This window comes from Oryctolagus cuniculus, chromosome 13 (genome assembly GCF_964237555.1).
Source record: "Oryctolagus cuniculus chromosome 13, mOryCun1.1, whole genome shotgun sequence".
Lineage (NCBI taxonomy): Eukaryota > Metazoa > Chordata > Mammalia > Lagomorpha > Leporidae > Oryctolagus > Oryctolagus cuniculus.
Window position 1 is genome coordinate 61706258 of NC_091444.1, and position 27615 is coordinate 61733872.

Consider the following 27615-nt stretch of genomic DNA (forward strand, 5'->3'; position numbering starts at 1 on the left):
ACAGCCTGTTTGCATTTCAGCCCCAGACATCCTTCCTTTAGTCCTGACCTCCATCATTTGCAGCATAGCAACGGCACACCCCATTCTATGTCTCTTTGTCTAGGCAGTAGCATAAGGTTGCAAAGATATTTAAGGACCTCAGCACTCTCTGGAATGATTCTGTGCAATAAGCAGAATGAACAGATATGCTCTAAGCCCCCAGTGGAGAGATCAGTTTATATGTATTTTTTCAGATATAACAGGATCTCCCCAGGCAGGGAAGCAGCCTATGTATCAGTGCTACTGTATTTTTTTTTTAACCATAGATTCCACTTTATTTTTCCAGAGGACAACTTTTCTTCAGCCCTTAAAGATTACACTCCTTACATGGGCTTTGGTGGAGGCGGTGGGGCAGCACCAGCAGGTCTAAATCGCGGAGGTGGCGTCCGGTCCTTGCGGGCTTCACGAGATCGATTTCTGACCACCTTGCTGTGAATGGCGCAACTCACACAATAATGCAGCTTCACATACAGCTTGGGAAGCACATAGGCATCGAAAACGCTCACTTCGGATATGTCCCTGACGGCCGCGGCCTCCACTATGTTGCGGATAACGAACTTCTTAATGGCCTTGTCCTTGGGCACGCAGCAAGCGCAGTTAGTGCAGCGAATAGGCTGCACGTGGCCGCGGCCCTTTTTCGCACGGCCGTTGTTCCTTCTTTTCTTTGTCATCTTGGAACCGAGGACCTGAACTGTATTTTTGTTCTTTAGAGATCTTTTTGTATCAACATTCTCTCATCTCTTGGCACTCAAGAACAAAGGAAACCCCCCAACTGCCTCAATAGGGCAATGAAACACGCTTATCTTTCTCCCCACCTGCTGCTCAGCAGCTGTGTATTACAAGTCTGTAAATTGCCCCCACAGAAGAACTGAATAGAACCATCTGTTTAACATTTCACAAAGCTATCCTGCACAGGGACATGGAGGGTAGTGTTATACAATATGTTCCCTCATTCAGAGTGACAACAGGAGCCCCAGGGTGCAGAGCTGGGCCAGCCCTGAGGAACAGGGACATTCTCTGATTGACACAGGCTGCTCTGATTTTCACATTTTATTCATTTCTAACTTCAGTTCCTCTCTACCCATTGCTTTGCCTCTTGCGATCCTGCTGCTTCTTCTAGTCCAATAAGCTATAGTAATGCCATGCTTTGTAGAACTAGACACAGCATCTCAGGAAATAGCTGAAGGTGATGTCATTTGAAAAGGAACTCTTCTAAATCTACATTTAGATGTAGCCTCATACATGTGAGACTTGCCCTGGCTCAGCCAGTTACCCAGACTCCAGGACCCATGAGGAACTGAGAAACTTGTAGGGGAGACAAGAGCAGTTTCATCATGGAGGAGGAGGCACAGTGAAGACAGATGTTATTTCCAAGCGAATTATATCCTATATTGGAGAGCAGAGTGAAACCTGGATGCAAAAGAAATTTGAGGCATATTCTAGGTAAATAAGATACAGTTGTTCCAGGACACATTATAGCATAAAAGTGGTCACCAGGCCAGGAGTATCTAAACTCCTAAACAAGACTGAGTGTCTCTAACAGGCAAGGCCGTTGAGTTTAGGGCTGAGGAAACAAAGTCCTAAGATATGACCCTTCGCATAAAGGGGAAAAGGTAGTATAACAAGATAAAATACAGAGTTGTATAGTGGAAATAAATGCCACATGAGACATATGGATGTAAACATCATGGGAGTTCATAGAGAAAAAGTTTACCAAGACCTAGAAAAGTAAAAGGTGAGACTGAAGCAAGTAGAAAATGTTTATTTATATCCACTAAGTCAGTATTCTTAAGTATAAATATTATGTGAGCCACATACATTATTTGAAATTTTCTAATAGCCACATTTAAAAAGTAAAACTATGATAAAATTAATTTTAATAACACATTTTACTTCATTCAACTATTACAGACTGAATCTCCTGCAAATGCATATTGTCGCTCCCCCATTCGCGGAGGAACGACACTGGACCCTGCACTGTTCTTTCTGCCCAGCTCTTCCCGGGTTTGCTGCCGGTCCCTCACTCAAGGAGGAACGACGCTGTCCCCGCTGTCCCGGGTTAGCTGCCAGCCCCTCCACCTCCGTGGAGGGGCAGCACCCCCTGCCGCTTTCCCCGCTTCTGCGGAGGAGCAGCACACCGCCGGCCGGCTCTCTCGGGGGCTGCTCAGGTGTTCCTTCAGATAGATGTTCCTGGTGCATGTTGTCTCTCTCCTCCTTTATAGTCCTCTTCCACCAATCCCAACTCTGCTACCCACACGCCGAGCATGCTGCTCTCCTCCAATCAGGAGCAGGATCAGCTCCTGCAGCTTATCAGTCAAATTGGCGAGAGGCAGCTGCGTTTAAGTTTTACTCCTCCCCAGCGCCATATTGTGGGAGAGCAGATGCATAGAATAAGTCTTAATTCCAGTAACTTAGTCCAGTCTCAGTTGCTCCCCACACATATGTTGAAAGCAGGACCCTCAATGTGACAGTATGTGCAGTGGCGTGTTTATGAGGTGATGAGGCCATGAAGGAGAAGTTCTTGTGAATGGGATGAGTGCTCTTATAAGATGCCAGAGAGGTAGCTCACTCTCTGCCAGGTGAAGACACAAGAAGTTGGCAGACTGCAGTCTAGCAGATAGCCCTCATCAGAACCCAACTATACTGCTACCCTGATCTCAAACTTCCAGCATCCAGAACAATGAAAACTGAATTTCTACTGTTTATGGTACTTTGTTACAGCATCCTGAACTAATACAGTAATATTTTCTTTTTTTTTTTTTATTGACAGGCAGAGTGGATAGTGAGAGAGAGAGACAGAGAGAAAGGTCTTCCTTTTGCTGTTGGTTCACCCTCCAATGGCCACCGCGGCCGGCACGCTGAGGCCGGTGCACCGCGCTGATCCGATGGCAGGAGCCAGGAGCCAGGAGCCAGGTGCTTCTCCTGGTCCCCCATGGGGTGCAGGGCCCAAGCACCTGGGCCATCCTCCACTGCACTCCCTGGCCACAGCAGAGGGCTGGCCTGGAAGAGGGGCAACCGGGACAGAATCCGGCGCCCCGACCAGGACTAGAACCCGGTGTGCCAGCGCCGCTAGGCGGAGGATTAGCCTAGTGAGCCGTGGCGCCGGCCAAATAATACAGTAATATTTTCAAAATACTATATTACCATTTCAATCTGCATTCAATGTAAAATATTTTATATTTTTTCTCATAGTAAGTCTCTGAAACTTACTATTTTATTTTTACTTGTTTTTTTAAATTTTTACTTCTTAATGTAGATTCAATACATGTCAAATGCTCAAGAGACATGTGACTAGCAGTTACCATATTGGATAATGCAGCCCCCAAAACTGTAATTGGTTAGGAAGAGATGTTACAAGGATACCTTTTAAGCATTATTATATTATAATTAAAAATGAGAAAGAATCCAATATCCACCCAAAGGAAGAAATGGGTAAATAAACCGTGACCTATAGTGATGGTCATGCCTATGGTGACCTCTTGGAAGGAGAAGATATGGACTGGAGAGAGGAAATGCATAGTTGTAAATTTTCTGTAGTATTTTATTTCTTTAAAGATAGATTAAAACATTTGTTGGAATATTTATTCATTTTGGGTGGTTGATACATGGGCACTTATTGTAATTATCCTTTGTACTTTTCTGTATTTAAAAACTTCTAAATAATTTACAAAACTTAAAAAAAAGTCATTGAGAATATAGAGGTAGTGAGTAATTTAAGACTGGGTTTTTAAAGAAAGACTGGAAAGAGGTAGTCACAGTCAAGGGATAATTGGAGATGGCGGCTAGTCTGTCAACTGATAGGAATGATCCAGGAAGAGATAAGATCGTGAATGAAGGATGATTGCTAAAGAAGCTTAATATTTCTTGCACATCAGTATAATAGTGTGAGTTAGATTTTGCAATCTCACAATGGATGAGTGTGGATGAAACAAAGGGCTTTACAGAATGAGGAAGCAATGCTTTGGAAGTGGCGGTGATACTCAAGGTGTCACCTACTCTAGTACCTCATCCTGGGGTTTATGGGGTGCTAGGATAAAGTTGGAAAGCTGGGAAATCAGGATCCTTGGTGGAAGCCAGGATAAATTTTAAGTTAGAGGGTAGGAGAAATGTTCAGAGATCTTAAAGACAGAGGGCAGGCTCCAGAGGGCACACAGTGGGAGCTCAGGATTGGACCAGATTAAGAAATATATTGGTCTGTAAATAGATGTGTCTAATCATGGCAACTGGAGAGGATCCCTTTCTGCAAGGACTGACCTCAGCCTCTGAAGGAGGATGGGATAGCTTCTGATCATCTTTGGGGGAGCAAACAGTGTTTCCAGCATCTGGATCCTGAATGATTTGCGTTCTAATGTTGCCATGAATACAGCCCATTTAACATAGCAATCAAGGGCCCTGAGTTGAAGTTTCATAGTCTCCACTTTTTGTGTGCCCTTGAATAAGTTAATCCCCTAGTACCTTAATTTCTTTAACTATCAAATGGGGTAATAATACAAATGGGGTAATAAACCTCACAGAACTGAGATGACTAAGAGTTAATAGGCATAAACCACTTATAATAGTATGTGGTATATGATAGTCACTTAGTAAGTGTTAGTTCTGGACATTATAATCCATTTAGCTATATGTTTACATACAAGAAAAATTACCTCTCTAATTCTTGGCAATATGTTAGATGAAGAGTACAAAAAGTGTCGATGCTTGCCATACAACTTGCCAAAACACCCCACTAGCAGAGAAATTGCGACCACCATAACATCAGCTGTTCATTTTATTCTTATTTATGTCACAATACATGACAACCCACCACTCATCCAGCAATTGATTGCAATTCCCCTTTGAATACCCGCTGAGCCTACACGCAGGAGTGGTGCCTGAGGATCTTTATTTTAAACAACTTCCCATTTGATTCCTATATATTCCTCAGCTTAAAGTACTGCTTATTGCATTTATTCAATCAGTAAGTCAATCGTTGAAACATTAGTTTACCCAACCTCTTTGCAGTATCAACACTTTGGACCAGACTCTTGAGGAAAGTCCTCTTAGGTTCTGTTAACACCTCTCTCCTGCATCACCTGTTATTTCAATGTCATGTGTTTTTTTTTTTGTTTTTTTTTTTTTTTTGTTTTTTTTTGACAGGCAGAGTGGACAGTGAGAGAGAGAGACAGAGAGAAAGGTCTTCCTTTGCCGTTGGTTCACCCTCCAATGGCTGCCACGGCCGGTGCGCCGCAGCCGGCGCACCGCGCTTATCCGATGACAGGAGCCAGGTACTTATCCTGGTCTCCCATGGGGTGCAGGGCCCAAGCACTTGGGCCATCCTCTACTGCACTCCCGGGCCACAGCAGAGAGCTGGCCTGGAAGAGGAGCAACCGGAACAGCGCCCCGACCGGGACTAGAACCCGGTGTGCCGGCGCCGCAAGGCGGAGGATTAGCCTAGTGAGCCACGGCACCGGCCTCTATGTCATGTTTTAAGGAAACATGTAACTGGCATGTCCAAGTGACTCTGGAAATAAGTGAGCCACATAATCTAGAGCCTGAAATCATGTCAGCAGGCCCTTGTCTCTGTCCCTCCCCTCCTATCATCGGCTTGTTTTCTATTTGACATATCTTGGATTGACTCTGATAATCAAAATACTGACAGTCTCTGGATCAAATCCTTAAGTTTTAACAAGCCCAGGAAGGGGTAGGGGGGAAGGTATACCTAAAATCAGGTGGGGCATCATGCTTGCATCCCCATCACTCCTTCTTAAATTTCTTTGGATTGCTTTTCCTATCCTGCTGCATCCACATCCAATCAATTACTGCCAGGCAATCTCAGATCTGCCCTATGCTCTCCTGACCATGAGTGATCTAATTCAGACCCTCACCACCTCTTGGCAAACGATTTTCACAGCTTTCTGTCTGGCTTTCCTTTTCCATACCTGTCTCACTTTGATTCATCCTTTGTACAAACACCAGAGACTGCAACTGATTTCTTTGTTCAATAACATTAAGGACTTCTCACTAGGGTAAAGTCAAAACTCAGCATGGCATTCAAAACCCTCCAAGATCTTCCAGAATCATCCTGATTACCTTGTGTGACAAAAAGCAAAGCCATTTGCTTTTCTTCAAAACCAGTTCCCAGTCTTGGCTAAATGTATTATACTTAATCAAGTATTAAAGCAATAATTTTAGTCATTTTCAATTCCTTCCTCCCTTGTTTGAAGGTATAATCAACCTCCAAGTCCTGTGTGTCTAACTCCAAATTATTCTCTGCCTTGTTCATTCCCCTCACCCTGCCCTTCCCAGGCCTCTCACATCCTTCCTCCTTACCAGTCACCTGCATTTAGTCTCTGCATCTTCTCTCCAGCCTTCTCCATGCTGCCATCAGGCTAAGCTTTGAAATGTTAAGTCTCATCTAGCAAAACTTTCCACAGCATCTGTTTAAGCACATAATCAGTGTCCCAATTTTGGTTAGCATGTAATTCAAGACTACTGAGCCTGGGCCCTCTCCTACGTGTCCCACTTCTCTGCACCAGTCCAGGGACCCCGTGTTTGAGCCATGGAGGACATGTCCTTGATGCCTCCATTCCTTTGTTTCTGCTATTCTCACTGTATGGTATGTCACTTCTCCTATCAGCCTGTGGATATCCTTCTCAACCTTCCACGTCCTGCCCAATTTTTTTTTTTCTTTTGTGAAGCATTCCCAGATTTCCCTAGAGAGAGGGAAAATATCTTCTTTTTCTCTGACATGCAGTAACTAATAGAGTACAAAAAAACCCTGAATGTGCAAGAATGAAACTGACATCTTATGATTTGATTACTATTTATAGCCCATGTTTATATTGCTGCGGAACAGTGGTCTTTTACTTGTTGAATACTATGATTAGTGGTGCATTAAGCCCAAGATTATAAAGCAAATTCAAATTAGGTTACTGCAAAAAATAAAAGAGATGAAAGAAAGGAGGGTGGATGGGGAGAGAGTATGTTTGTCTTCTTAGAATTGTTATCTATGAAATCCATGAAATATTCTTTATATTAATAAACATTCTAAAAATTTAAAAAATAACTGCATCCATTAAAGCTTATCTTTGTCACTGAGATTTCAGGCTTATTAATACAGTGGCTAATTGGGGCATCAATGTCAGCCCCAGTAGACTGAGAATTCTACCTCTCACCAAATAACTTTGGGAAGTCAGCTTTTCCATCTACACATCTATACATGGGAATTTCAGTATCTACCCCATATGACTGTTATAAAAACTGAAATATGTTGAGAAAATGAGAACAATTCCTGACACATCTGTTGTTACTGGTATTTCTGCAGTTATCCTGACACCTCTTTGAAGACCACCTCACATCTCAGTTGTAGCCACCTGAGCGAAGTGCATGGGCTATGAAATCATATCGCCTGGGCTTGAAGCCTGCTTCTACCACTTACCAGCTGTGTGATTTTGGTCAAGTTCTTTGTCTTCAAAGTGACTGTGTCTCTTTCTGCAAAATGGGTATAATAATGGCACCTACCCAATCAAGACATTCTGAGGACTAACTAGAGCAAACACTTAGAGCAGGACTATCATACAATAAATACTCAGTAGGTGTTGATTAAAATTACCACCTCAGCAAATGTACAAGTTAGTGTGAAAACAAGAACACAGTCCATGCTCAGTAAATGTTTCATTCACTTTTCAGTACAATCTAAAGCTCTTATCAATTAAGAATATGGACTCGTACCATTACATACAATGAGGTATTGCCTATAGGTAAGACTCATCTATAAAACATCAAGTTGCTGCACTATCTTATTGCTTGGTCAACCACTAGTGAAGGTAAATCTGAGCACAATTCAATTACAGATGGTTTAGTCTTAATACTGGCTTCTCCGAAGCTCACAGGATATTGTCATATGCGTATACTTTGATTGGTTTACTCATACAGGTGGAGAACCTTTTTGCTGTCAAGGGCCATTTGGATATTTTTAACATCATTAGTGGACCATACAAAATTACCTGGTTTAAAATTAGCCTGCTATAGATTTATGGAATTTTGGGTGCCACCTACAGTTGCCTTGGCTGGGCCAAACCAAATGGTTTCATGGGCCTTACATGGACCTCGGGCTGGACATCTCTCAGCCCTCCATGAATAGCCTTTCTTCCAAAAAGTGGGCTGAAATATTTTCCCATTGACTTTGAGGTAGTTGTCTGCAGTGTATTAGAAAAGTACCTTCTCATTTAACTATTTTGCCAGATTTACTGTTATTACTCCATTTAAGGAATGATTTTTGAAAGCCTCCAAATTCCTAATCTATATCTGATCACTGGGGCAGAATTAGAAACATTCCCTAATTCCTGGAATTTTGTTCAAGTTTCCATAAATCTCCAGCGGGAAGCCATTGTTGACTGGCAAAGAAGGGGGGATTTACACAGAACACCAAAGACAACCATTCCTATCAACAGTGACCCTTTGAAGAGGGACTTACAGGTTTAGAATACTTGAGGCAGAAGTGGGGAACATAAAAAAAAGCAGATTCCTTATGAATATGAACACTTTAATGTAGTTTACCAACCTTGGCACTACTGACATTTGGAGCTGGATAATTCTGTGGCAAGGGGCTATCTTGTGCATTACAGGACTCTGAACAGCACCCCTGCTCTTTACCCACTCTCAGTAGTACACTCTGCCTTGATATGATTACCAAAAATGTCCTCGAAAGGGCACAATCACCCTAGTTTGAGATCCATTGCTCTTAGTAGGGGTAGGGGACCATTTTCTACCAAGGGCCATTTGGATATTTATAACATTTCCAGGCCTCACAAAATTATCAACCTAAAAATTAGTCTGCTATAAATTTATGGAATTTGAAGTCCTACCTGTGGTTGTATTGGCAGGGCCAGATCAAATTATTTCATGGGCCTTATATACCCCTCAGGCTGGACAATCTCCATTTCTGCTCTCATGAGAGAAAATGATTAAAATTATTAAATGAAATATATTGTTATGTTTTTATTATTTTAAAATAGATTATCCTATGTTTTAAGAAGTTTTATTAAGGCCGGCGCCACGGCTCAATAGGCTAATCCTCCACCTAGTGGCGCCGGCACACCGGGTTCTAGTCCCGGTCGGGGTGCCGGATTCTGTCCCGGTTGCCCCTCTTCCAGGCCAGCTCTCTGCTGTGGCCAGGGAAGGCAGTGGAGGATGGCCCAAGTGCTTGGGCCCTGCACCCACATGGGAGACCAGGGGAAGCACCTGGCTCCTGCCTTCGGATCAGCGTGGTGCGCAGGCCACAGAGCGTCAGCCGTGGCAGCCTTTGGAGGGTGAACCAACGACAAAAGGAAGACCTTTCTCTCTGTCTCTCTCTCTCACTGTCCACTCTACCTGTCAAAAAAAAAAAAAAAAAACCTTTTATTTATTGCTCCTGATTATAAAAGTAATATATCAGGCCGGCGCTGTGGCTCAATAGGCTAATCCTCCGCCTTGTGGCACTGGCACACAGGGTTCTAGTCCCGGTCGGGGCACCGTATTCTGTCCTGGTTGCCCCTCTTCCAGGCCAGCTCTCTGCTGTGGCCAGGGAGTGCAGTGGAGGATGGCCCAAGTGCTTAGGCCCTGCACCCCATGGGAGACCAGGAGAAGCACCTGGCTCCTGCCTTTGGATCAGCGCGGTGCACCGGCCACAGCACACCAGCCGTGGCGGCCATTGGAGGGTGAACCAATGGCAAAAAAGGAAGACCTTTCTCTCTGTCTCTCTCACTATCCACTCTGCCTGTCAAAAAAAAAAAAAGTTTTATTAAATTAAAAACTTATCCTAAAACTAATGCTCTGTAGTAAAAATGCATTATGACTGACAAAATGTTTTTCAGAGATGGGCCTCAGTGGTCTATTCCTCAGGCTGGTACCTAAAAGAATAACAGGATGATACAGAAGAGGTGCTGGAAGGTGCCAGTTGACCTTTCAGTTAGCAAAGTGTTTTTGGTTTTTGGTTTTCTTTTTTTGGATGTCTATGCTATGATATGCAAGAAACTGTAGGTAAAGTACAAGTAGAGCAGACAATGCCTAAAGGATATTGTAATCTCACAACAAATGGTTTCCAGGGCAGTTTTCATTGTTTAACTTTTGTTTTTAATAAACTCTGTTGGTATTTACATTTCAGCAGTAGACAGCTTGATAAATATCATGCCATCATAAAATGAACTATTAAAAAAAAAACCAGGACACACAGCACATTTCTCCATAACATTTCCTTTCATTCTAGGAAATTAACTATTATTAATTGCCTAAAAAACAAGATTTCTGATTCATGTCAGAAGCATATTCCTCTACGCTTCTTCTTCACATTAACAAAAATACTGAAATTGCTACAAAAAACTGAACACAAATTGAACTTAGATATAAATAAACTTATGTAAAAATACTTTTCCCATACTGCATTAGTAATATTCCTGTTATTTTTAAATATTAGGAATGAATAAATAAACTAAAGCAAAAATAAGGGCTTTAGTTTATATATCTGTAAGAAAAACTGATTTTATAAAAGATTGTACCAATGTTCCCAAAGATTCCTATTTATAAAATGTCTAAAGAGGTTCTCACTGAACTCTAAAGAGGTTCTCATCACACTGTTGCACTGTCATTCCTTTTTTCTCTGGAATGCATATGCTTTTATTAATACTAAAGAGTTGTTCAGCATCTATTTAAATATATATTCAGCAACAAATATAAAAAATCATAGGGTAACAGCAAGAACTAATAATTAAACATAAGGAAGTTCTTGACTTAAATATGAGAATAAAGAGTTTGTTTTGTTTCAGGTTTGAGCTTAAATCAATTCCCTTTTCTTTTCAACCACATCAATCCACTTTAATAACAGATTTTCATTTACGGGACTTTTTGTTGTTGAAAAACAAATGTACTCTAAAATTCTAGGGGCCGGCGCTGTGGCATAGCGGGTAAAGCAGCCACTTGCAGTGTCGGCATCCCGCATGAGCGCCGGTTCGAATCCTGGCTGCTCCACTTCCAATCCAGCTCTCTGCTATGGTCTGGGAAAGCAGTAGAAGATGGCCCAAATCCTTGGGTCCCTGCACCTGCATGGAAGACCCAGAGGAAGCTTCTGGCTCCTGGCTTCGGATTGGTGCAGCTCTGGCTGTTGCAGCCATTTGGCGATGAACCATTGGATGGAAAATGTCTCTTGCTCTCTACCTCTCTCTCTTTCAAATAAAAATAAATAAATCTTTAGAAAAATTTCTAGAAGCCACCACTTTCAAAATAGTGATTTATATATTACATTTGATTATTTGCAACAAATCACTATTTTGAGATGGTGGCAAAGCAGACAGTAAAATGTCAATTCTTACTGATGGAACTGAATACTTACTAGGAGTTCAGGCAACTCACTTAATTCCAGGTCTTATACATAGAGTTAAGTACAAGCACCTGCCCTTTCTTACCTGAAATAGTTGTCCTGAGGATCACATTAAGAAAATGCAGTTGTCAGGAGAAAAATCATTCCTACAAATGCCACAGCACAATTGCTGTCATAATAGGCATGTTACAGTCACATTCTTTCAGTTGAATCACTCACCTTCCGTACAGTTTGTGCCTTACAGAAAGCTGAAGGTTCTGTGCCCCTTGCTTTCAAAATGTGAATACATTTGGTTGTTGGTAAAATGGAACTATACTGGACATAACTGTCTCCTTTAAATGAAGATAAAAATGATAGAGTGAAAACTTAGGAAGTAGCTACTTCAATGCCGATAGGAGCATGACTTCCACCTGACCCAATAAGAAGGTAAATAAAACATCCTAATCAGAATTTCTTGGTCTTAACACTGATTTATTCTCATTTTGATTTCTTTACACTTCTTATTCTGTTGCACTTCAATGACTTGTGCTTCTGGACCTAATCTTTTGTACCTTCTCTTGAACCCTTCCCCAGGCAACAGTGAAAGGGACTGATGACCAGAAACTTAATTAACTGAATGTTGCAGAAATAGATTTCAAAGAAGCCCAGTTTTTAATCTTTCAGCCACTTCTTTTCAACTGTGTAATAAAAGATTTTGGCGGCCAGCACCATGGCTCACTTAGCTAATCCTCCGCCTGTGGCACCGGCACCTGGGGTTCTAGTCCTGGTTGCTCCTCTTCCAGTCCAGCTCTCTGCTGTGGCCCGGGAGGGAAGTGGAAGATGGCCCAAGTGCTTGGGCCCTGCACCCGCATGGGAGACTGGGAGGAAGCACCCAGCTCCTGGCTTTGGATTGGTGCAGCGCCGGCCATGGCGGCCATTTGGGGAATGAACCAATGGAAGGAAGACCTTTCTGTCTCTCTAACTCTCTCTCTCTCTCTCTCTCTCTCTCTCACTGTCTATCTCTGCCTGGCAAAAAATTAAAAAAAAAGATTTTGGCATCCTTTAAAAGAATGCCATGCAACAATGAGATTGCTCTTCTTTCTTTTGCAGGGCCAGGGTACTGGTAGTTACTGAAATGTCTTAAACACTCAAAAGGTAAAAGGAACCTTAGCATAAACTGAATGTTCCTCAGATAGTGAGAATTTGCCCTTTTCTTTAAATTTCTAGCCCTAGCATAGTCCCAATTCATAATCCATAGTTGGTATTTGACATCTATTGACTTAAATCACCCTGACTTGGATCTCAAGCTGACTGGATGAAAGGGTCTGTGTGCATCTTCATAATCTGAGATCTATCCTTACCAAAAGTTTCCCTGCACATTACCCTCAGGCCACAACTGACCCTTTTTCAAGTCCAATCTTCATCTTCTTGGGTTCCAAGACCCTGAATGCAGTATATGTTCTTGGGTTGAGGACCACACTTTAGATGTTATGTCTTCCTGCTGATGGCCTGGGATGTATCATTTCTCTATTATTATCCGTAATGCCTGACAACTAAGAGAAGAAACAAAGTCCATTTCACCAATAATTTCTTCCCATTCAGACCTGTAAAACTTTTTGCCACACATGTTTGGAAATAGTTTTTTTGATTAACATTTAGAATTGTTTTCTCTTTAATTTAAAAGAGAATTTTATAAGTATCCAAAAAAATCAGTAATTTTCTCACCCATTTAGTAAAAACACTTCACCATTCACCAGTTAATCTTTATTTTATTGCACACATCAACATTTTACAGAAAAAAAGAGCCCTTTAATGTTACATTGCAATTACCTGTTTTGTGATTCAACAGGGAGACCTAAGTTTTCACACAAATATAATCAGTAAACATAATTTATGTTCTGATGAACATTTTGAGTCTTGTTTAAACATTTCTTTGCATACATTACATATTACCAGTTAATTTTAAAGGCTATGTAACAGTTTATGATGCCAAGAGTAATACATCAACATTATTTATCCGTTTTTCAGTTGATGGATTTAAAAGAAAAAAATTCTTGTATGGAAAGCTAAAGCATTTATGTACATTTTTCCTTTAAATATTCTTCTAGGCATATGTTACTCAAAGTGAATCAGTATGTCAGATGGTAGATCAGGAGCTGGAATTTGGCCTTGTGGTTAAGATGCCCACATTCCTTATCACAGTGCCTGGGTTCAATCCCAGGTCTGGTTCCCAACTCCAGTTTCCTACTAAATGAACCTTGGGAGAATCACTGAGAGGCAGCAGTGATGGCTCAAGTAGTTGGGTTCCTGCCATCCAGTCAGAAGACTTGGTTGAGTTCCCAGCTCTTATCTTCCACCTTAGCCAGTTATAGGCATCTGGTGTGTGAGTGGGGGTGGGGGGTTGGAACCAGCAGATGGGAGCTCTATCTGCCTCTCATGTTAAAAAAAAAGTTACAGAGCTCTTGTTATAGGCTTCTAAATATTTATTTAAGTAGTTCTTTATAAGGGCACATGCAAGATTTGTTTTTGGCTAATCTAATGGCTAATCTAACCGTTTTTCATTACCATAAGGTTCCTTTGTGCCACTACTGAGATGAAAATCATTGTCTTTTTATTTTTACCTTTCTGTTTAACATTTTAATTCATCTGGAATAAACTTCATTATCATACATGAAGTGGATCATTTAATAGCTTTCCCCATAATGACATTCAGCTAATCTTTTCACCAACAATTTTAGGTATTTCTTTCTAACTGGCTTATTAGTCTTTTTTAAAAATTTTATTTAATGAACATAAATTTCCAAAGTACAGCTTATGGATTACAATAGCTCCCCCCCAATAACTTCTCTCCCACCCACAACACTCCCCTCTCCCACTCCCTCTCCCCTTCCATTCACATCAAGATTAATTTTCAATTATCTTTATATACAGATCAATTTAGCATATATTAAGTAAAGATTTCAACAGTATGAACCCACACAGAAACACAAAGTGTAAAATACTATTTGAGTACTAGTTACAGCATTAATTAAACACCTAAGAGTAATTGTGTAGTAATTACAGAGTTCAACCAATAGTTTTAAGTAGAACATAAAAAATACTAAAAGGGTAAAGTATTAAATTCTTTTTTTTGTTTGTTATATAGTTTTTTTTTATTTAATAAATGTGAGTTTACAAAGTGCAACTTTTGTATTGTTGTGGCTCCCCCCCCAACCTCCCTCCCTCCCATGGCCCTCCCCTCTCCCACTCCCTGTCCCATCCCACCCTTCATCGAGTTTCATTTTCAATTACCTTCATATACTGAAGATCAACTTAGTATATACTAAGCAAGGATTTCAACAGGCTGTACTCACACAACCACTCAAGGTATAGGGTATTGTTCGACTAGTAGTGTTGTTTTTAAGTTTCATAGTAAAACACATTAAGGACAGAGATCCTACGTGGGAGCAAGTACCCAGTGACTCCCGTTGTTGATTTAACAATTGGCACTCTTGTTTATGACATCAGCAATCACCAGAGACTCTTGCTATGAGCTGTCTAGGCTATGGAAGCCCCTTGAGTTCACCGACTCTGAACTTGTTTAGTCAAGGCCGTATCACAGTGGAGGTTCCTTCTTCCCTTCAGAGAAAGGCAGCTCTCTCCTTGATGGCCTGTTCCTTCTGGTGGGGTCTTCTTCACCAGGATCTTTCATTTAGATTGTTTTTTTTGCCAGTGTGTCATGGCTTTCCATGCCTGTGAGACTCTCATGGACTTTTTAGCCAGATCCGAATGTCCCAAGGGTTGATTCTGAGGCAGGAGTGCTGCCATTCTGAGTCTGCTGTGTGTCCTGTTTCCCCCGCAGGATCATTCTCTCCCTTTTAATTCCATCCTTTCTACTCAGTACTACAGGATACTTAGCAAGGTTGCTTAATACCATGCTTATGCTCCCATTTTTCCCAGTTATTTTTTTTTTAAACAAACTTTGCTCGCTCTTCTAAGATCACTTGCCACAAATCTGTCAAATTATATAAAGCATCTAATTGGAATATTAAATGGAATTGCTAAGTCCACATATTAACACATACTGGCACTCCTTTGGATGTCATTTCATTTACATTATCTAACTTAATCCTCACAATTTTGTGCAGTATTATTTCCATTTTATAGATGATAAAATGGAAGCTAAAAGTGACTCTCCCAAGATCAGATTACTGGTAAACAATGCAGCAAGACTCCCCATTTATCATTTTTCTTTACACCAGGATGTCTCTTATGGAAGTATGATCACATTTTAAATTTAGTTTCTTCAACTGGCTTTTATTTAAATATCTTACCTAATTTATCCCAACATACCAGTACAATTTTCTTTAAAAGGCTCACATATTTTAATACCCAAGCACTTTTTAAATTGCCATCACTACTGGAATCTAGAAACAATATTAATTTAAAAAAATTGTACCTCCTGCAACTTCTTGAATTGGTCTCTTATTGATAGTATATTTATAAATACTATAGGTTTAGCTAATTATAAAGCCATGTTAACAGAAAATAATATTTATGCTTTATCTTTGTTTTATATATTTTATTGCAGTGACAGGCTTAATATATAAATAATAATAATATATAAATAAAAATGATGCAACCATTAATTTTTGAGAAATGTTTTTATATATATTTTCCCAATAGATATAATTTTAGTTAAGTAATTATCACATTGTGAGAAACCTAAAAAATCAATGACAGTGAAAAAGTTTTCAGTAGATCTGGATTTTCACCTCCATTTTAATATCTTAAATCTCTTTTTATTTTAATTACTATTTTGTAAGTCAGTTCAGGTGTGGGGAGCAACCAGGACTAGACTGAGTTACTGGAATTAAGACTTATTCTATGCATCTGCTCTCCCACAATATGGCGCTGGGAGAGAAGAAAACAGCTTCTACACAGGTGCCTCCAGTTCAGCCAATAAACTGTAGGACTCGCTCCTGATTGGAGGAGAGCAGCGTACTCGGCGTGTGGGCAGCCGAGTTGGGATTGGCGGAGGACTATAAAGGAGGAGAGAGACGGCATGCACCAGGAACATCTGGGAAGAACATCTGAAGGAACACCTGTGCAGCCCCCGAGAGAGCCGGCCGGCGGTGTGCCGCTCCCCTGCGGAAGTGGGGAATGTGGCCAGGGGGAACTGCCCTTCCACGGAGGTGGAAGGGATAGTAGCCAACCCGGGAAGAACCAGCAGCAAACCCGGGGAGGGCCGAGCAGACGAAAGAACAGCGCAGGGTCCTGTGTCATTCCTCCACGAAGAGGGGGAGCGACATAATGGTGCCGTGACTCGGATAGGAAACTTAGGAGGGAAGAAACGGGAAGAAGCAGGAAAATACCGGAGAGAGAGACTAGCGAAGAGCCTAGGGGAAAGCCGGATGAGAAAGGTGCCAGAAGAAGCTATTGAAAGCCTAGGCATAGACTCGGATACAGACTATGGGAAAGAAGTTAGGATTTAAAGTGAAAGCAAGAAGAAACTTAGACTCAGATACGGACTGTGGGGAGTAGCCAGGAGAAATGAGAGGAATATTGTTGGAAGAAAACTTAAGGAAACATACCGGGTAGAGAAAAATGTTAGGGAGGATGAAGCCGCGAGTGCAGGCCGAGGCGGAGACATAAGCCACCTTGGAATTCTTCAAGTCACCCCGGGGAGCAAGAGGCGAAGATCTGGAACCAGAGGCAGAGACGTGGGCCGCCAGGTTGAAATTCGCCAGGTTAGTCCGGGGAACTTGGACTGAATGCCGGTGGTGGCGGAAACATTCGCGGAAGCCGCCGCGTGCAGAGAGAGCACGGGGTGTGAATAGATAGGGAACGTGGGGCTGGCGCGAGGCCGTGGTGCGGGCGCGAAGTGCGTGGAGACCGCGGAGCGTGCGCGCGAAGCCGAGCCGCGCAGAGCCGGGAGCCCGCCGGCGGGGCGAGGCGCCGGGAAGCCGCGCAGAGCCGTGAAGCTGCCACGGGGCAAGGTGCCGAGAAGCAGCCTCGGGGCGAGCGCCGCCGGGAAGCCGCAGGGATAAGAGAAACATAAGTTTAGAAGTAAAATGAGAGAAATAGGAATGCTGGAAGATAGAAGTAAAATGGGAGAAATAGGAATGCCCGGAGATAGAGAAATAGAGAAATAGAAAGGCCTCCCCACAACATGGCAATGAGAGAGCTTGGATTCGGTCTGCCTGATTAGTGAGGCGATGAGCACCTGCGGGCGGCTAGCAGCTTATGCGCCGCAGGTCACCGAAGACAGGCACGTTATCAACACCAATAAGTCACCCCACAACATGGCAATGAGAGAGCTTGGATTCGGTCTGCCTGATTAAGGCGGTAAGCACCAGCAGGCAGCTCGACCAGAGTATGAGCTGCAGGTCACCGAAGATAGGCATGAACCAACACTAATAAGTCTCCCCCACAATACGGCAATGAGAAGGCCTGGATTCGGTTTGCCTGATTGTTAGGGCTTGTAAGCCCCTGCAGGCAGAGCAGAGCATGTGCTGCGGGGCACCGAACACAGGCACGCATCAGCGCCTAAAAACCTCCTCACAATATGGCGAAGAGAGGACCCGGATTCGGTTTGCCTGATTGATAGGACTTGTAAGAACCTGTGGCAACTCTAGCAAGCAGAGCAGAGTGTGTGCCGCGGGGCACCAAAGACAGGCGCGTATCAACGCCAAAAATAAAAAGAAAGGGGGATCTGTGGGGAGCAACCAGGACTAGACTGAGTTACTGGAATTAAGACTTATTCTATGCATCTGCTCTCCCACAATATGGCGCTGGGAGAGAAGAAAACAGCTTCTACACAGGTGCCTCCAGTTCAGCCAATAAACTGTAGGACTCGCTCCTGATTGGAGGAGAGCAGCGTACTCGGCGTGTGGGCAGCCGAGTTGGGATTGGCGGAGGACTATAAAGGAGGAGAGAGACGGCATGCACCAGGAACATCTGGGAGGAACATCTGAAGGAACACCTGTGCAGCCCCCGAGAGAGCCGGCCGGCGGTGTGCCGCTCCCCTGCGGAAGTGGGGAATGTGGCCAGGGGGAACTGCCCTTCCACGGAGGTGGAAGGGATAGTAGCCAACCCGGGAAGAACCAGCAGCAAACCCGGGGAGGGCCGAGCAGACGAAAGAACAGCGCAGGGTCCTGTGTCGTTCCTCCACGAAGAGGGGGAGCGACATTCAGGCATCTCACTTGTTTTGATAGGTTTAAACTTTAGGATCCACTCAATCATACCTCTTTACTATATTCAAGAAAACCAGTATTGATACCAATCAATGACTTTTCTACTTAACAATAAGCTGTCCACTATTTAAGTCTGTCTTACTTCCCTCATATTAGAAGAGGAACAAAAGACTATTCAGAGTATATTTTGGCCAATAGTTGTTTTATATAACAATCTTCAGACCAACAGATATGTTACTGACGAGCATTATTCTGTTAAAACTTAGCCAAATTCTGCTTTATTAGATTCGTAGCTTTAACATATATTTACTTATAATTAATCTTCATATTTCTCTTATTCAATAGTCAACTGCAAGACTGGCATCTGTCCACTTTTCCCCCCAGCAATATTAGATTCCGGTTTTCCTGGGCACCTTTTCCTTCTAATACAGTATGTATACTATTGTAATCATGAACAACAGAAAAAAGGACTTTGTAATCCTGTTGGGCTCCAGTGATGGCTCTTGTACACAGTGCACTGAGAAAATTATAAATAATTGTTTCCATCATCTCTTTTTTAAAGTGTATGGCTTAATATCTGCTTCACACTGTTATTGAGAAGCTGTAGTGAGAAAGCACGGTATTAAATGCCTGGCACACAGTGAATGCTCTGTTCGGGAAAGGGCTTGCTTCCTATAGGACCACCATTCTCTGCCTGAAGAACAGATATGAGACTAAATGAGGAACCTCTCCTGATAGCTCCAGTGGAGTATAGCCAGTTTTGTGCCTTCTAGTGATTCTGCGAAGAGTTTTTGTTCTCCAGAACACAGCCAAGAGGCAGACGTGATTATGAAGACTGTTTACCTATTTGTGGGGTGGGATATAAGCAAACAGCACAATAAATCCTCCTCTGACTTATTCCTATTAATTGCAGTCAATGCTGCTAATAAGGTGGTAGAACCAACAAGGAATAGGTTACACCCTGAGAAAACTGCAGGTAAACTACTTACAGAGGGTTTTTACAACTGGCTGTAATCTCAAATTTTAAAGTGACTCATCCTGTTTCTCCATAGGACTTCCTTTTCAGGAATTTCAAACAGCCATTCCTAACCAACTTTTTCCTGAGGTGATTTATTTTTCCTTTGGGCCTGAGTTATTTGTTGGAAGTCCTTTTCTTTCACGTGCTAGAGCAGGACTCTGCAGGAATTTTCTGAGCTCTTCAGTTAAGTGAACTCAGATTATTTTCACAAAGTAGAAAGCAATGCTGGATGGCTTCACTGCCCCATCAGTTATAAGAGTCAACTAGGAGAAATAAATGGCAAAATGTAAAATTCTTCACAAAGAATAAAGTATCACGCACAGCTAATCTTTTAACAAATATAAACAAATTTTTTTTTTTTTTGACAGGCAGAGTGGACAGTGAGAGAGACAGAAAGGTCTTCCTTTGCCGTTGGTTAACCCTCCAATGGCCGCCACGGCCGGCGCGCTGTGGCCGGTGCACTGTGCTAATCCGATGGCAGGAGCCAGGTACTTATCCTGGTCTCCCATGTGGGTGCAGGGCCCAAGCACTTGGGCCATCCTCCACTGCACTCCCTGGCCACAGCAGAGAGCTGGCCTGGAAGAGGGGCAACCGGGGCAGAATCCGGTGCCCCAACCGGGACTAGAACCCAGTGTGCCGGCGCCACAAGGCGGAGGATTAGCCTAGTGAGCTGCGGCGCCGGCTAACAAATGTCTTTTATCATATTGGCACTTATATTGATATTCCTACTATGAACTCTGCGTTTTTATATTATATACAAAGACCCACATAATTTACTATTTGTGTATTTCACTGTTCAAACAGATGTGATAGCTGCCAAAGTAACTAAAATATTCCTAAGGTCCTATTTATTGTCCTGTAGAAAATGACAGTCTGAAGATCAATAGTATATACAATGTTACCTTTAAGTAGAGTTGCTAACATGGAACTCAATGCATACAATATTAAAACAAAGGTATCCCTGTTTTAAGATTCTGATCACAGAGCAGATTCTGAAACAAAGACTCCAACAACTGACAAGTCAATTAGTGACAGGTTAATAAAAAACACCTAAGGCTGAATACCCTAAGCAGAGTCAAAGAGAAAATCTACAGAGCATTCACCATATAACCACTTCCAATTATTCATATGGAAACATGGCCTTCAAATGAGAATATTCTGATGCCAAGATGAAGAGGATTTCCACTTTTCTTCTAATTTTGAAGCTGCTTCCCTGGACTTTCTAAGTTTTTGCTGTCCTCAGAGGACTCTTGTTTGGTCATTGTTGTATCACTGGTTCCAGAAGCCTCCAGTAGCCTGTCATCACCATCATAGATAATGTCTTCTGGATTTGGAGGTGGAGGGCAGAATTCTTCACCTAGAAAGATCTCCTGAAAAAAGTGTTTCGGCTTGCTTGACTGCATGCTCATTTCCCAGGCCACAGTCAGGCCCAGAGCAGACATAAACACTGGAAGGTAAGCCATCATAGGAGCCTCTGCTGACTCCTGAGGAATCTCTCATGTTAAAATAAAGAGCCCACAAGAGTCTTGGTTTTGTAGGCCCTTCCTGTTCCATTTCTGTTTCAGCATAAGGAGTGAATAATTTCTGCGTCACTGGTTCTAGGTCTTCTCGTGCCGTTTTTGAAGATGGACAGGTTAGCTGTACCAGATAAGTGTCTTCCATGCATGTCATAGTTGAAGAACATAATTCTGTGACCTGGACAGAACAAGTCTGTGCTTCCACTGGAGGCACTATCAAAATGGAAATCTGCTGATCTGAATTTGTCTTTAGTAGAGACTGATCTGTGATGAACACTGCTCTTGAGATCTGCTTATACTGCACATTTGAGCATGTTTCCTGAGAAAGGTAACTATCCTCCATGATAAAATACTTAGCATTTATTCTTTGACCAAAGTGATCTATAATGGCTTTACATCTTCCAGATTCTTTGTCAACTACAAGACATTGTACTTTATGATGAAGACAGTAGATTCCACCAAAAACTGCACACATTCTGCAGAAACACTGGGGGATTTCACCTTGGCCATACACAGGAAATAAAAAGGGAGTGTTGCTGAACCATCCAAGACACCGAAAAAATTTTTTGTTGCTTTAAGACCATCTAATGTAGTGCATGAGATTTCTGATGTCATTGCAATTGAATGTAGCACAAAATGTTGGAGGTTAGGGGTTAGGTTTTTAGTTTTCAAGTACTCTGAAAATGAACATTGTTTGAAATCTTGGTATTCATCAGGATGCTGCTCATAGTCTAGACAGAATGTAAGAAATTTCATTAGCATCCTCTTTTCAACCATGGTGAGTTTTTTGCTATTAAAGACATCTGCTCTAGAACAAGGAACCTATTCCACCTTCCCTTCCTGAAATGCAACAATCCTGGTGACATTTTTAAATTCAGCATAACGACTAACATTGGATTTGATTAAAAGATCAATTAAGGATCCTTGAGAATATAGCAGCCTTGACACCAAATCAATATTAAATCTCCTCTCTTCTTTAATTATTTGAGAATAAGTAGTCCTATTTCTTTTTTGTTGGTCAGTATTGTCTTCTTTAGGGTTGTTTTTATCTTCATCGCCATCTGAAACTGTGTATGCAGTTTTGTCTCCACAATACTTTTCTTTCTCCAGTGATTCTTCTATATCAGTTACTTCAAGTGAAATCTGTTTCATTTTTTTGAGTGTGTTTTGCAGACATTTCATAGTGAGCAAAGTCTGATGAGTGCCTTCCTTTGGGGAAGGCTGCAGAATTCAGAGGTTCTGTGAGGATACTAGATGCTGCTGAGGAAGGATTTTTTGGCACAGCACCAATGTCTTCAACACAGTCCTCCATATCTTGACTGGCGTAACAAAAAACTTCTGTATGTTGGATGCTTTTATCCTTCTTGCAAAGAGGGATGGCTTCTTCTGTTTCATGGATTGAGTCTTGCCATGTAGCAATACTTTCTTCCCCAATGTCAGTTTTGTTGATACTCATTCAGCCAGGATAGTAATCCGGAAAAGCTGAAACTAGCCCAGTTTCCTCCACAATAACTTCTTGAATCAATATGCAGAACCCTCTGACCACTTCTTGCACATGGAGCTGCAAGGATAGACTCTGGCAAACCTGTCCCTATTACAACCACATCAAACTCTGTGGGGAGACTGTCCGCCATCCTAGGAGGAAACCGTCTGCTGACAACTACTGATGGAGGAAATTGTCGCTCCCCGTCTTCGTGGAGGAGCGACGCTGAACCCTGCCTAGGCTTCGTATCCGAGTCACGGCACCATTATGTCGCTCCCCCTCTTCGTGGAGGAACGACACTAAACCCTGCCTAGGCTTTCATATCCGAGTCACGGCACCATTATGTTGCTCCCCCTCTTCGTGGAGGAACGACACAGGACCCTGCGCTGTTCTTCTGTCTGCTCGGCCCTCCCCGGGTTTGCTGCTGGTTCTTCCCGGGTTGGCTACTATCCCTTCCACCTCCGTGGAAGGGCAGTTCCCCCTGGCCACATTCCCCACTTCCGCAGGGGAGCGGCACACCGCCGGCCGGTTCTCTCGGGGGCTGCACGGGTTCCCTTAGATGTTCCCCATAGATGTTCCTGGTGCATGCCGTCTCTCTCCTCCTTTATAGTCCTCCTCCGCCAATCCCAACTCGGCTGCCCACATGCCGAGCACGCTGCTCTCCTCCAATCAGGAGCAAGTCCTACAGTTCATTAGTTGAACTGGAGGCAGCTGTGCGGAAGCTGTTTACTTCTCTCCCAGCGCCATATTGTGGGAGAGCAGATGCACAGAATAAGTCTTAATTCCAGTAACTCAGTCCAGTCCGGATTGCTCCCCACAGAAATGCATATGAATATAGGCTGAGGGCTCAGCTGAGATGTGATCATGCTGAAATAAAATCTCTGCTTGTGATGTTCCAGCTCATCTCAGAAGCACTGAAGCTGCAGGTCCTAGCTGTTTAATGGTTACCCTTTTAAAGTATTTTTTTTTAAGTCAGCAGCACAAAAACATGATAAAGTACATTTATTCACATCTGAGAATACTAAAATGGATGTGTAGTTTTCATTTCTGCATTTCACCTCAGCAGTAAATGTCAAAATGCATCATATATGCATTTGTGACTGGAACTCATCTCTGAAAGAAAAAAATTCAAGGAAAAAAAAAAGAATACTGTGGTGGAATGAGAAGGCCATGCTAAGGTGGCCACTGGCAAGCGAGTGTCAGTTACTCAGGAATGGCTTTGAAACCCACCTGGCAACGGAGCCTGCCTGGCAACAGGCTGTGATTGGTTGGGGCATAGACCGCCCCTTGACCAGACTGGCTGGTTTTGGCTATATAAGATGTAGTTCCAACTGTAATAAACGAGTCTGCGGGCTGCTCGCCTCAAGCCTGCTTTCACCCGACTCCCAGGGTCTGTGTGGTGACTCCATGCCTCTTGCCCCCACCACGCTGCTCCTCTCAGAAATGAATCCACTGCAACATTGTTGAGAAATCAACAGCAGCAGAATAAAATTGAAACCATCTAAAAGTAATTTCATACAACAGCAATTACACCATTGGAGCCTGACTTCTTACTTGGATATAAACTTCTACTAAAGCAAGTCATTAAATTCTTTCTCATGTTTTTCAGTCCCTTGAAAATGAACAATGAAGGCCGGTGCCATCGCTCACTTGGCTAATCCTCTGCCTGCAGCACCAGCACCCCAGGTTCTAGTCCCAGTTGGGGTGCTGGATTCTGTCCTGGTTGCTCCCCTTCCAGTCCAGCTCTCTGCTGTGGCCCGGGAAGGCAGTGGAGGATGGCCCAAGTGCTTGGGCCCTGCACCCACATGGGATACCAGGAGGAAGCACCTGTCTTCGGATTGGTGCAGCACACCGGCCGCAGCAGCCATTTGGGGGGTGAACCAATGGAAAGGAAGACCTTTCTCTCTGTCTCTCGCTGTCTAACTCTGCCTGTCAAAAAAAAAAAAAAAAGAAAAAGAAAATGAACAATGGAGATATAACCCCCCAAATCAAGCAATATAATATAAAGAATGGTCATAATGTTTTACAATAAAGAATAATTAAAATAATACAATTTCATAGCTTTTAGAAAATATTTGAATAAAACTATACACAGCTGTAAGCTCTTGACTAAAAGAAATGTGTGTCTCCTCTTTATTTATGGGAACAGACAATATACTGTGCACAACATCATGATTAGGAATATTTCTGTGACCAGGATAGTTTGTGAGTGATTCCAGAACAGCCAAATAGAAGACCTTTCCATACCCCAACTACCCTTAGGATTTCTTTTTTTTTTTTGACAGGCAGAGTGGACAGTGAGAGAGAGAGACAGAGAGAAAGGTCTTCCTTTTGTTGTTGGTTCACCCTCCAATGGCCGCCGCGGCCACAAGGCTGTGGCTGGCGCACCGCACTGATCCGATGGCAGGAGCCAGGTACTTCTCCTGGTCTCCCATGGGGTGCAGGGCCCAAGCACTTGGGCCATCCTCCACTGCACTCCCGGGCCACAGCAGAGAGCTGGCTTGGAAGAGGGGCAACCGGGACAGAATCCGGCACCCTGACTGGGACTAGAATCCGGTGTGCTGGCGCCGCAAAGCGGAGGATTAGCCTAGTGAGGCACGGCGCCAGCCTACCCTTAGGATTTCATGGTAGCAGTTAACAAGTCAGATTATTACAAAAAGATTATTGATTCAGTTAATGACTAGCATTTGAAAACATTTAGGTGTGTACAAGAAAAGGCATACTGATAGGGAAAATATCTAAAAAATGTGAATCTCCATATGCATGTATGTTTTGTAAGTGTAAAGTATCAAGAAAGTTGGTTCCTGGCTTAGTATATCAAGCATCTTAATATAAGTAACACTTCTAACATTTGAACAGGGTAGTGTTTGCATTTTGCCAGACTGCCTCTGCCATCCCTAAATCTCTGTATCCCAAGAAAAAGGTCTTAAGTATCTCCTGCCAAGATGACCCATGTTGTTTGCTATACTTACTTTTCAAAGGGTAGTGAACAAAGGCATAATGCTGGCTAAGTGCCACATGCAGAAAAAAAGGTGTATGTGATTCCAGGGTGTAGCCAGAGGGAGAACAATGAAGAAACTGAAGGGCATACCCACCTGGAAGTCTTTAAGCTAAAGCACTACACACACCACATTGCTAACCTTTCTATCATTCATCAATGCAGAGTATCAGTGAGGGTTCTCTGACCTGATTTTTGCTGTCACCAAATCTACTGAAATCTAGATTAATACAAGCTGCATCTTGCTGATGCTAAAATGACTAATTACTCTGAATACTGATAAAATAAGTCATTCAATGGGAACTTATATTAAATTGACTAGGTCACTAACCTCACTGGTCAGTTTAAATGAAAATGATAATCTTCATAGTCCTGTCTAATGAGGACCTCTGACTAAAAGATAATTTTCAGCATTCCCTGAGAAGCCATGATCTGAGCACAAAATAAGCCAGCTGCCTGGTCTGCTCATGTAAATACGTTAGTGTGTCTGAATTACTTCTTCTGCCTTCCTCAGTAGGGTGTGAAGATGGAGATAGAACCTATGATGTTACCTGAAGAAGTACGACCATCTTCTTGGCTTAGAAGGGGACAGAGCTGAGGGTGGGATAAAGTGGTCACAACCACTAACATTAGGCACTCTCTAGCCTACAGATATCAAAAGTCTTATCAAAATTCAAAGGAAGTGGATGGCCTTAAAGAACAGGGAGCTCAAGTACCCCATAACAGAGAAAACCAATGCTGTAGAGATTAACTCATTCTTATGTCAATGATCTTCCCATTAAAGAGGGCAGCCTCTCCAAAAGCCTCTGCAGCATTTCTTTTATTTCTGCCACACCTGCAGTACTCCACAGCTAGTTGCTTGGTTGGTTGGTTCTTGCTCAGAGATAACTGGGGAAGTGAAGCACCTTTCCTTTCTTCATCCTTAACCCTAATCTAGAAGCACAATCCTTGGAATTTACTCCAGGCAAAGAAATTTTTTATCTTTGCTAAGAACAAGTTGAGCTCCACAAAAACCTCATTACTGACCTGTCTTAAATAAGACTCTGATCCTCTTAGCCAGGTTTTTAACCTCTAATTTAAAATCAGAGGACAAAGTGAAAGCACTAGCTAAATGCCCCCAAGAAACAGAGCAGCCTTTAGGTGAAATACCATGTGCTAGTTTCTAGCAGTCTTAGAAAATCATTTCTGATTGGGATGGGGCCCCAGCAAGGATGGCAAGGGAGAAGAGACAGGAGGGTGGGGTCTGCAGAGGAAAGGGATGAAGAGGGTGGGTGGCAATGCTTATTAGAAACTCAATACAGTCTTGCTTTCAAACTCCTGGGCACAGATACACAATTTCCCACCACAGAAAAGGTGCTTCACAAAACAAGAACTTTCATGTCTATGAAAAAAACAACTGTTATCCTCCAAAAGGAGCATCCCCCATACTTTAGACACAGGCTTAAAACATGTTCCTTAAAGCTTGGCCCTGCCTAAAAAGTTGCCTGGTATTTTTTAATGAAAATAAAAAGTATAATCACACAGCCATCTACATTACTGCCTACATACAGTGACAGCTATCTCCCCATGTTTCAAATCTTTGCACAAATGAAATACTCAGACTCATGCTCACTGGAGAGGAAAAGAAAATATTGGAATAAATGTAATCATGGTATCTATGAGATTTCCTTCAAAAAGCAAAAATTAAATCATTATGAATATTTGAGCCTTAAAGGCTTGGAGGCTGATGAATAAGAAAACTATTTTTGATAATGCTACCAAAGACTTTGTGCTCTAAACCCGCCAAGACAAAAGTCATAAATTAACGAATGGATTTCACGACCAAAACCCAAAATACTAATACCTGATATTCTTTCAAATCTTTGTACAAATGAAACACCTGGAGCATACACACAAAAATAATTTCTTTCCCAAGGTTACAAAATCACATCTTCAGGCCGGCGCTGTGGCTCACTTGGCTAATCCTCCGGCTGCGGCCGGCACCCCAGGTTCTAGTCCCGCGGCGGGGGCACCGAGGCCTAGCGGAACCCGGCGGCGGGGGCAAGGCGAGGGGCGGGAAGCAGCGACTCACGAC

The 27615-nt window shown here is 42.7% G+C and overlaps 2 protein-coding genes and 1 pseudogene across 2 annotated transcripts in view; all 3 read right to left on the reverse strand.

Moving 5' to 3' along the window:
* LOC103350913 (opsin-3) overlaps positions 1-27615 on the reverse strand; it is a 59576-nt gene that overhangs the window by 31429 nt on the left and 532 nt on the right. The window lies entirely within an intron of this gene.
* Positions 288-743, reverse strand: LOC100346996 (small ribosomal subunit protein eS26). Its single transcript, XM_002717313.5, has one exon. The coding sequence runs from the start codon at positions 708-710 to the stop codon at positions 363-365; it is 348 nt and encodes a 115-aa protein (XP_002717359.3). The 5' UTR covers positions 711-743; the 3' UTR covers positions 288-362.
* LOC127483465 (rab proteins geranylgeranyltransferase component A 2-like) lies at positions 610-27613 on the reverse strand (annotated as a pseudogene).

Bases quoted from the DNA above. Each gene is read 5' to 3' on its own strand.
- LOC100346996 (XM_002717313.5), bottom strand. From the start codon at position 710: ATGACAAAGAAAAGAAGGAACAACGGCCGTGCGAAAAAGGGCCGCGGC.